This window comes from Gastrolobium bilobum, unplaced genomic scaffold (genome assembly GCF_033153095.1).
Source record: "Gastrolobium bilobum isolate Gb01-03AN ecotype WA unplaced genomic scaffold, APGP_CSIRO_Gbil_v1 utg5107, whole genome shotgun sequence".
Taxonomy (NCBI): domain Eukaryota; kingdom Viridiplantae; phylum Streptophyta; class Magnoliopsida; order Fabales; family Fabaceae; genus Gastrolobium; species Gastrolobium bilobum.
The window spans coordinates 231,039-242,679 of NW_026897630.1; the positions used below are offsets into that span (position 1 = coordinate 231,039).

At 33.6% G+C, this 11,641-nt stretch overlaps 2 protein-coding genes across 2 annotated transcripts; both read left to right on the forward strand.

The window, feature by feature from the left end:
* Positions 1-3,306: 3,306 nt before the first annotated feature.
* LOC133308753 (classical arabinogalactan protein 1-like) lies at positions 3,307-3,630 on the forward strand. The gene has a single exon (XM_061509445.1). It carries the CDS (start codon positions 3,307-3,309, stop codon positions 3,628-3,630), a length of 324 nt encoding a protein of 107 aa, XP_061365429.1.
* Positions 3,631-8,340: 4,710 nt separating this feature from the next.
* On the forward strand, positions 8,341-8,670 carry LOC133308756 (classical arabinogalactan protein 1-like). Its single transcript, XM_061509447.1, has one exon. It carries the CDS (start codon positions 8,341-8,343, stop codon positions 8,668-8,670), a length of 330 nt encoding a protein of 109 aa, XP_061365431.1.
* The last annotated feature ends 2,971 nt before the right edge of the window (positions 8,671-11,641 follow it).

An 11,641-nucleotide genomic window follows, 5' to 3' on the forward strand; every position in this document is an offset into this window, starting at 1 on the left:
ACTAACGTGTTGGCCTCAATTCTTCCTATTCAAAGATTTGAATCATCAAGAGTATCCTTCCCCAACATGCCATGAATGAAATGGATAGAATGAATTGGATTTTACCTGGTGCCAATGAAGTTACGATCAAGGGTATGTATTCAGCCCTTGCTAACTCTAAGGGTGAAAGAACCCATAATGACAGTGCATGGACATTAATTTAGAAACTCCAGGGGCCTTGGTGAATCTATCTATTCCTTTGTAAGATGTCCCGTTATAGCCTAACTACGAGGAATTACCTGGCCATGCTTCAAATGGGTTCCACATCCTGCCCTTTGTGTCATCAAGCTGAGGAAGAAACTATTTTGCATATAGGGAGAGATTGTTTGTTAAGTGATACGTTTTCTTCCAACTTCTTCAGTCTCAACCTCGATGATTGGCTCTTGAAGAATTTGAAGAACAAGAATGATTTGTGTTGCGATAATTGTTTTGATGGATTGGTACTGCTGTAGAAATGCTCATGTTCATTGGGCTAAAAAAAAATCGAAGGTGTATAAACCCCATACCGTCATGCTAAAAGCTTTGGAATTTAAGCAAGCCTATGCCAACAGGAATAGTGTCGTGCGAAAGAGAGCTCTCGATTACGTGCTAGGAATAAATCTTTGGTACTACTGCTTTACCAAAGATTCAGTGTATCCCACCAATAAAAATATTACATGACAGTTAAAATTATTTTTTATGTCAAATTTTTTTTCTCTCTTCTAATGTGTAATGCTCTCATTGATGAGATGCATTGAATCTAGATACAGCGGTAGTATCAAAGATTTTTTCATCAGCTAGAAACCTCAAAAAGAAAGACGAGTGGAAATTAACAATAACAGAGCTTATAGGGAAAACTATGGTGGATCTAGTTGTGGTGGGCTTCTTAAGGATATTGTTGGTCGATGGTTGGAGGGTTTCTTTTATAATATAGGTTAGTGCACAACTTTTGTAGCGGTGCTTTGGGACATCTTTAAAGGTCTAGAACTTATTTGGGTTGGAGGTTGGCGTTGTATCATCATAGGAAGTGATTCAAACTTTGTAATCACTTTGTAAGCTTTGTAATCCCGTAGGAGGTTGTTCCCTCTTCAATTCACCAAAAAAAAAAAAAATTACTAAATCATATAATATCAAACACAATATTAATTATTTAATAAAAAGAAAAGAAAAACTTTAGGGGAAGCTAATAGTTAGATGGTTGAAAGATTATTATTATTGTAATTGAAATAATTGAAATTTCATTAAATTATATTTATAATGTTCATCATGTTACAAAGTAAACTATTATTATTATTGTAAAATAAGTAAATTATATTTTGAGATTGAGAATTCTTTAAGTTCAAAACAAATTGCGGAGTATTACAATCAATGAATGATGCAAATTAAATTTAGGACTTTTTTTTTAGCTTGATTGATTGTTAATTTTTGTTTGAATTTTTTTTGTAAATGAAAAACTTTCTTTTAATTATTAAGAATGATTTCTTTTGAATTTTGTTTAGGGTTCGCTTTTTCTCCAGTTACTGCAGATAAGTAAGCCCAATACGACGTTGTTCTGGGGCGAAAATCATGGTGTTTTTATAACTTTTATTTTTTTCAGGGATATAATAAACTTTATAATTATAATTTTTTAATTTTTTTATCTCAAAACGACGTCATTTGGAAGTAAATGCAGATAACTTATCTGCAATAACTGTAGAAATATTTTTCTGTTTTTTTTAATATACCTGTCGGTGTATTAATTTCTAGATTAGTCATGTAAGAGCATTGTTGGACCTATTATAGGAAAGATTATTTTTTCTCTTTCAAGGACTCGAACTCGAGACCCGTGGTTAATTAAGGGGGAACAAGCTCCTTATCACTTATTCACTTGAACAAATAATTATTAATATTATTCCTTATTTTAGGTACATTATTGATGATTGATTTATAATAATTATTTTAGGTGAAGTAATCTTAATTGAAATGAATTTAATTTATAATCAGCTTTCTTTAAATTTTAAAGAAGGGATAGGATATTGTAACAACCAATAAGTGTTACTACCAATCAATTTCATCGTTAGATTGATTATATTGATCCGACGGGTATATTTATTTCTTTCTTTGTATGGTTATGGTTCCCTATATTTAATGTGAAAAACATTGAATATGAGGAACCATAACCATACAAAGATGAAAATAAATATAAAGTATTATGTTATCAAAAAAAAAAAAAAAAAAAAAATATAAAGTATTAAATATGAAAAATCATAATCATATTTAATGTTCTCTCGGAAAAATTTCATTTTCACTCCTTGTGATTTAATACTATGTCATTCAATCGTTTGTGGTTTCAAACTTATCATTTGTAATTATACCCATTGTGCTTAAATAAATTTATCTTTTAAACTCCTGAGATTTCAAACATTCACTTGCACATGTTATGATAACAAAGATATATCACTTAGACCTTGATGGTCTTGTAAATATAAAATTATTTAATTCTTCAAACTTTTATTTTATATAATATGATTTATTGAATAAAATTAATTCTTAATGATTAAATTTAAAAAATATTTAAAGTTTTATTTTGAAAATATTTTAAAAATCATCTTAAATTTTTTTTTATGGAAAAACTATTTAAAATTAAAAATATTATTAAAGATAAATTAAAGACATATTAATTAAATTAATTACTGTTTTTAATTTTTTTAAAAATGCTATAACAATATTTAATAAAATAAAATAATATTTGACTTAAATTTATTTTTACGATAAAAATATAAGACCACAATATTTAAATGCATATCATTTAAAAATTTTAATTCAAATAAAATAAATTATTTATTTTTATCGTAAATCAAGCACTTGTATTGTAATATATAAAACCATAATATGCGTCTAAGTGATATTTTTGTAATCACAATAAGTATAACTGATATTTTAAAACCACCAAGAGTTAAATGATACATTTTTATAATCATAATAGATCTAAGTGAGAAATTTAAAAACACATAATGTCAAGTGATATATAACCATATAGGATGAAAATTAATTTTTTTTTTTTTTTTTTTTTTTTTGAGAGGATAGCAGCTAATTGAATTATAATCATCACGACTATATCAAATAAAAATAGTGAGACTATATCAACCGCGACAGGGCCAACATGCACCAGCGGTCCCATGAACCAAGTTCTCACTCTTCACGCGGTTACCCTTTTATAAATACCTCCCACCCTCGCTATCTCTTGTCACACACTCTCTGATTCTCTCCCTCATACTTTCTCTTTTGCATCAACTTTTTATCTCTATAATGGCTCGCTCCACCTTGGTTTTTATGCTTGTGGCTGCTTTGCTCTTGAGCTACACAATGGCTCAATCTCCAGCTTCGTCGCCGGTGGCCACTCCACCAAGGAAGGCTAAGACAGGTCATGCGGTGTCTCCGTCGGTCTCTCCATCAACTCACTCACCATCGGCTTCACCCAATCATCCATCTGCTGCTCCGGCCAACTCTCCGTCGTCCATCTCTGCTCCACCATCTGAAGCACAAGGACCTTCCAGCGGTGCCTTTTTGAACAGAGTCACCGTCACTGGATCTGCTGCTGTCGTGATTATCGCTGCATCTTTGCTTATGTAGACGAAGTTTTATGCAGTTATCTTTATTTTTTTCATTTTTCATTTTATTTTCATGGGCTACATGAGTTTTAAATCTTGTCCGTCGTTATATTATTTTTTTTTCGTTTTTTTGCTCTTATGATATATATATGAACGATTAATCGATTGGATTATTATATTATTCTGTATACAAGTTTTACTTATTTATTATGAATGATTCAGCTTTATATCTTTCTATATAATATTGATTCAATTATTCTTACCTGCGATTATTATAGTACAATGTATAAATAATGCGCCGCACTGTTTATAACTTTTTATACGGTTATATTCAATTTGATCAAAAATTATCAAAATAATTCAAGGCGTGCATGGAAAGCTGAACCTAACATTTGATTCTCACAGTCACAGACTCACAGCTCATAATAAATATTTATATTTATCCATATTTCAAAATAAAAATAATCAGACTATTCATTTTCTCTTATCTAACAAAACTAAAATAAACGAATAATTATATTGATTGTGTGATGCAACTTGGTAAGTATCAATGCAGGTTGCTTTGTATAATATTGAAACTGACATAATATAAAAATTCGTGATATAAAGACATTTAATCGTTGTCACTGTTTACCAAAAAAAATAAAATCGTTGTCACTGATTTCTATTGATAGGTGATAGATCATATTAATGTAAATTTCGTATTGGATTTCAACTGAGAAGTCCTTTTTAAATCCCCAATGTTTTTTGACAAAAAAATATTGTACATCATGAATTAGTCTCTTCCATTGTGTTCATCATTAATAATAAATATAACTGACTTGATTTAAAAATCACATTGCCTCAATTCGACAAAATATAAATAAATTTCTATGACCACATTTAAAATTAATCAAATTTATTTTATAACTTTTTTTAAAAAATTCTCATTAGTATCAAAATTGAAGTTAATCCTTTTTATAAATTTATAAAAAAATATTACAAATAAGATCAATTTTTATTTGATACCGAGGCTTATAAACCCCTAGAACCAGTGTTTTAAATCCTCACCTCACCCCAAGGTCGACCAGCTCTCTTCGAGGATTCGAGTTAGTAGTTAGACTTTACTTGTACGTTGATCTCTCTAACCCCTGATATCCCCTGGTTGAACATGTGACTCCCGAGTCAAAAGGGTCAAAGGGGTCACTGCATTTTTTTAACACACACACACACACGAAATGATGTCGTTTGATATGTAAAAAAAAAAAAAAAATTCGCTGCTGCATAGATTTAGAACTACATCTAAAATTTGAATCATTCTTCTTCTTTTCTTCCGATCTTCTCTCTTAGACCCAGTCTCCCTATTCTGGTAATCTCCTCTATCGTGCTGGTTCTTCTCTCCCCACCGTTAATTTATCGTGTCGCCGCCTCTCCTCCGCTATTCTCTATTGGATAAGGGATCTCCTTTCACATATTGATATAGGTGCATAAGAAGGACAAGAAGGGCCTGAATTTGATGATATAAATTTTTATTAACTCTATTGGAATTAGTGTTTTATACTTTGATGTTGTGAATATTGACTTGTTGATATAATTGGTTGAATTATGTTAAATATATTTTGAATCTTTAATTACTAGAAGTTTGATTTTTTTGAATTTTTCATATAGATTATATATTTATATTTTTTTAATGTATAAAATGGGTTAGCGAAGTGACCCTGAGACAACCTGGTTGAACCCGTGACCCCATGACCTCAGCCGAGTCGATGGCTGGATCAAGTTTTTAAACACTGCCTAGAACTGATGGTTTCACAATAGTTTTTTTCCAGAAAATTTTGGAGGTGCTCAGACCTTAAGTAATATCATTGTTCATTCAAATATTGGCTAATACTGACCTTCTTGCAAAATTAAACTCTACATTGCTAGTGTGTATTTCGAAAACACAGTCTCCTTCCCATATATTCAAGTTCTGTCTTATATCTATGTGTCCTATGGTATACAAGCTCATTAGCAAGCTTATAATCAGACGTCTTAAGGGTGTGCATGACAACCATTCTATTCCCTAACACTGTTTCTGAAAAGAAACAATTCTTTTCTATTTCTGTTCCTTGGAACAGTTTTTGAGAAAAAAAAATGTGTTTGATAACATGTTCTATTTTTATTCCGAGAATGAGAATTGTGTTTGATAACACAACAAATAATATAATAAAAAATAATTCCTATTAAATATAAAAAATATTTGGATCATCACTTTCCTTTCCATATGGTGTGGTTGTGGTGGTGGTGGTGGCGGGGGGTGGCATGGCGGCGGCGGCGGCAGTGACGCGGTGATGATAGTGGTGGTGGTTGTGACGGAAGTGGCTGCGGCGATGACGATGGTAATGGTAGCGGCGGCAGCGGTAGTGGTTGGGATGGTGGTGGTGGAGGTGACAGCAGTGGCTGCGACAGTGGTGGTGGAGATGGTGGTTGGTGGCGACAACAATGGTAGCGGTGGCATGGTGGTAGTGGTTGTGATGGCATCATGGTGGTGGTGGTGGCAATGGCTGTGGCGACGGTGGTGGTAGTGGTGGGGGTGGTGTAATGGTAGCGATGGTGACAGTAGTGGCTGAGACGATGGTGGTGGTGGTGACGGTTGTGGTTGTGGCAATGGTAGTGGTGGTTGGTGACAGTAGTGGTGTGGTAGTGGTGACAATGGTGGTGGTGGCGGTGGTGGTGACAGTAGTGGTTGCGATGGTGGTGGTGGTGGTGGTGGCGGCGGCGGCGGCGGCGGTAGTTGTCGTGGTGGTGGTGGTGGCATGGTGGTAGTGATGTGTGAAGTTGGTGGTGATGGTGACTGTGGCATTGTGGTGGTGGGGGGTGGCGACAGCACTAGTGGTACGATGGCGGCGACGACAATGGTGGCGGTGGTCGTGTCAGGATGGTGGTGGTGGTGATGATGATGGTAGAGGTGGAGAGTGATTGAGAGAGATAAGTGTTTCTTATTTTGTGCCCGGGAACAAAAAAGCAGAAATTTTCTGATTCTTTTTTCTGTTCCCCAGCACAAAAATTAGACCAGTTTGTCCCGGGAACAAAAAAATAAACCAGTTTTATCAAACGAATTTTCTATTCATTTTTGTTCCCGGGAACAAAAATTAAAACAAAATTGATTCCGGGAAGGTTGTCGTGCACACCCTAAACCTATCATCACAAAAGTGACATCTCATTCACAAGCCAGTTTTATTCTACAACGACATATATAAGACAATATAATAGTTGTTCAAGAGTTTGTTCACTCAACGCGGAACATAAGAGGGAAGACATCTTCATGGCAGTCAAGGTGAAATTGAAGAATGTATATGATTGACTTAATTGGGAATTTATCCGTAAAGTGAAGAGGTTCCATGGGAATCTTGTCAAGTTGATGATGTTAGTGATTACCTCGTATAGGACTAATATTCTCTTGAATGGAGGACTCACAAAGGAATTCTAGCTGAGTAGGGTGCGAGGCAAGGATACCTTATGGCTCTGTATCTATTCGTCATGGCTATGGAAAAACTATGTTATATTATAGAAACAACAATGAGTAGACTTTGGATTCCTATTTGAGCTAGGAATGATGGCCCTAAAATCTCCCATCTCTTATTTGCAGATGACCTGATATTGTTTATGGAGGCCAAAGAGGACTAGTTGCAAGTTATACTAGATGTCTTATTCTCTTTAGTGATATTTTAGGTCAATGAGCAAAAAACCTATGCTAATTTTTCAAAATGAAAGCAGTACAAACCCCATACCGTCATGCTAAAAGCTTTGGAATTTAAGCAAGCCTATGCCAACAGGAATATCGTCGTGCCTAAGAGATCTCTCAGTTATGTCCTTATCAGCTAGAATAGCTTAGGCCTGTGTAAAATATTTTAGGTCTAGTATGACCTGTTAGCCTTATATAGGCTCAAATTATTAGTTTGGCCTAACCTATATTTAAAAATAAAAATCTTGGCCTAGGATTTTTAATATGTTTAAACCTATTAAACACTCAATATTTAAAAATATAATTAAAATATATTACTTTATTATTCTAAATTATTAAAATAATAATTTTATTTATTTTTTTAAAAATAAATAATATGAAATAGACTGACTTGGAGTCTTATAGGCTCAACATATAAAAGAAAGTCTTTGACCTGTTTTCTAAATAGTCTTTTTTAAAAGACTAAGTTTTGCTCTATTTGACTATATTTAATAGGCTGAGTCTGGTCTGATATAGGCTAGGCCATAGACCTCTATAGCCCAACTTAACCCATTTATACCTCTATGAACACCCCTAATTATCGTAGTTAAGGGAGAACAAACTCCTTTATACTTGAACCAATAATTATTTGTATTATTCTTTATTTTAGGTACATTATTGTTGATTAATTTATAATAATTATTTTTGGTGAATTAATCTTAATTGATATGAATTTAATTTACAATCAGCTATCTTTTGATTTTAAATATTATTATTTTTATTTTTTTTTAAGATCTGTCACCAGCTAATTGAATTATAATCATCACGAATATATGAAATAAGAATCGCGAGACTGTATCAACGGCGACTGGGCCCAATATCGACAGGCGCATGAATCAAGTCTTCACTCTTCACGCGGCTACCCTTCTATAAATACCCTCTCACCCTCGCTGTCTCTTCTCACACACACTCTCTTTCTCTCTCATTCTCTCGCTCATACTTTCTCTTTTGCTTCAACTTTGTTTAGCTCTCACTTTCTCTCTCTTTATAATGGCTCGCTCCGCTTTTGTTTTTATGCTTATGGCTGCTTTGCTCTTGAGCTACACAATGGCTCAATCTCCAGCTTCCTCGCCGGTGGCCACTCCACCGAGGAAGGCTAAGTCACATCATGCGGTGTCTCCGTCTCCGGCGGTCTCTCCATCAACTAACTCACCATCGGTTTCACCCAATCAACCTTCTGCTGCTCCTGCCAACTCTCCATCGTCCATCTCTGCTCCACCATCTGAAGCACAAGGACCTTCCAGCGGTGCCTTTTTGAACAGATTCACCGTCACTGGATCTGCTGCCGTCGTGATTTTCGCTGCGTCTTTGCTCATCTAGACTGATTTCTATGGAGTTATCTTTTTTTTTTCTTTTCATTTTTTATTTTTTTTTCATGGGCTACATCATGAGTTTTAAATTCTTGTCCTTCGTTATATTTGTTTTTCATTTTTTGCTCTAGTGACATGTATGGACGATTCATCGATTGGATTATTGTATTCTGTATATACATTTTACTTATTCATTATGAATGATTTGGCTTTGTATCTTTCTATATAATATTGATTCAATTATCCTTACCTGCAATTATTAGGAACGTGTTTGGTCGCGTCTAAAGTAAAGTGAAAGACCAGGTAAAGAAAAGTACGTTACAACCTGTACCGTTCAGTTGTGTGAGCTATGTATCCTCGAGGGTAATGTTATTATATGGATTATATTCCTAGCTGAGGTAAAGATCAGGCTAGAAGATATTATTCCAAGAGGTAGAAATCAGATATTAATGACAGACAAATAGTAAGAATATGACTTGGGTGTAAATGAGCATAATAACACCACCATTCCCTTCCCTGGTCATAATTAAAGATTCCAACATAACGGAGTGTGTTCTACTCTCCTACCACTTGGGCAAAGTTACGTTATTCGAAGAACAAAATTATACATGACCAACAAAAGTTTAATGATAAAATTTACAGCAACTCGTTTAACAATAAAGTCCGATAAGGAATTGTTACTGATTAAGAAAAATATTGACCTAGTCTTATTATTAAATTAAATAAAAAAGTAACTATTTGCTAACGAATATCATTAATTAATTTATCAGTTAAGAAATTAAAAGTAAACAAGAAAAGTAAAGTATGTAATACAATTGGGAAGAGACTACTTACTATACACAATTTTTAAAGATTTTTTTTATATATATAAAAAAAATCTTTGAAATATTTTACCCCTCTTGCACTTAATCATTATTTTACCCCTCTTGCACTTTTCTCCCACACCCCACTCATTTAATCACTAAATCCACATTCTCCAAACAAAACAAAAAAAACCCACTAAATCCGCATGACTTATGATTCTTGGGCTAATAGGTTTATGTGGAGTGAAAATTAATTCTAAATCTGGGGCAATTTTTGCTTAATTATGATTTTACCCTTAATTAAGACTTAACCATAAATTTTATATTTTCATTTAATTAGTAGCCCTCTAATTATACTCTAATGCCCATTTTTCAGAATTAATAATTTGGGTCATTATACTAATGTTCATAGGGCTGTGGAAAACCAGTAGGAGTATAAATCCCATACCGTCATGTTAAAAGCTTTGAAATTTAAGCAGGTCCATGCAAACAAGAATATCGATATGTTTAAGAGAGCTCTCGGTTATGTCCTTATCAGTTGGAAACCTCTGGAAGAAAGATGAGTGTAAATTAACATTAATGGTGCTTCTAGGGGAAGCTATGGCGGGTCTACTTGTGTTGGGATAATTAGGGATGTTGTTGGCCGATGTTGTAGGATTTCGCTTATAATATAAGTCAGTGGACAAATTTTATAGCGGAATTGTGTGATGTTCTTAAAGGCCTAAAGCTTGCTTGGGCCGAAGGTTGGGGTCTTATCATCGTAGAAAGTGATTCAAGCTTTGTAATCACTAAGAAAAGTGATGCATCTCATGAGACATGTCTAGTGGCTCGAGTACGAGCATGGATAAAAAAAGATCGAGATATTCACGACTCATTCTTTTATAGAGATGAATGGTTGTGCGGACCACCCCATAAATGACAACTTATGAGTGTTTCTCTACCCTCTTTTGGCATTTGGTTTTTGTTTTGGTTTTTGCTAATTTCTCTTCTGTCCGTAAGATCCATCGGATAGGTTTGATTTGTTCCCCTTCAATTCACCAAAAAAGAAGAAGTACTAAACCATATAATATCAAACATAATATTAATTATTTAAATAAAAAGGAATTTTTTTAAAGTAAACGATGGTTGGAGGTTTTAACAAATCTTTTAAAATAGAATTGTCTCTGAAGTGAGTATGTAAAATTATTATTTATTTTTACTTTATCACTTTAGGGATAAATTTATTTTGAGAAAGATAAATTAATTTGGAGAAAGTCTTTTCCTTAAAAAACGCATCTGCCTGTACTCGTTGATCAAATAATTTAAATTTCATTAAGTTATATATATAATGTTCATCATGTTACCAAGTAATTTTTTTATTGTTTTTGTAAATAAGTAAATTATTTTTTGAGATTGAGAATTCCTTGAGTTCAAAACAAATTGCGGAGTATAACAATCAATTAATGATGCAAATCATGCAAGAGATTTAAATTTAGGACTTTTTTTTAGCTTTATTGATGGTTAAATTTATAATCATCTCTCTTTTATTTTTAAAAACTTTCTTCTTCTTTTTTTAAGAGCAGTCTAACTAATTGAATTATTCATCATGACTCTATCAAATAAGAATCGTGAGACTCAAGATAATAATGACATACAGCGAATCAACGTTACGATTCAGCACATAACATGATCAGATGAAGGTGGAAAAAGAAAAAGAACTCGGTAGGCGAACAACTCTGAATTTTTTTATTTTATATTTTTAACTTTTTGTTCCTGACTCTGTTCAACGGCTAGTTCCAGTACATCTGTAGAAGAAAAAGAAGAATAAGAAATTAAAGACTACAACAAACACGTGGTTGGTCCCCTCCCTCACCCAGTCCCCGCCGCAACAAATTCAATATTTTTATTTACAAGTTATTTCTTTCCGTTTTCGACCGTTACCGCTTTTCCCACATCCAACGGTAACCTTTTATTTTCATCACCACGCGTACGTGCCATATTTTAAGACAGCTGTGACAGCTAACCGCGTGAACATATCAACGGCGACTGGGCCCAATTTCGGCCGGCCCATGAACCACGTCTTCGTTCTTCACGCGGTTACTCTTCTATAAATACCCTCTTACCTGCATTATTTCTTCTCACACACAATTTTCTGTCTATCTGATTCTCTTACTCATACTTTCTTTCTCATTTGCTTCA

What these genes read in the sequence shown, in the direction of transcription:
- LOC133308753 (XM_061509445.1), top strand. Translation starts at nt 3,307, where the DNA reads ATGGCTCGCTCCACCTTGGTTTTTATGCTTGTGGCTGCTTTGCTCTTG.
- LOC133308756 (XM_061509447.1), top strand. Translation starts at nt 8,341, where the DNA reads ATGGCTCGCTCCGCTTTTGTTTTTATGCTTATGGCTGCTTTGCTCTTG.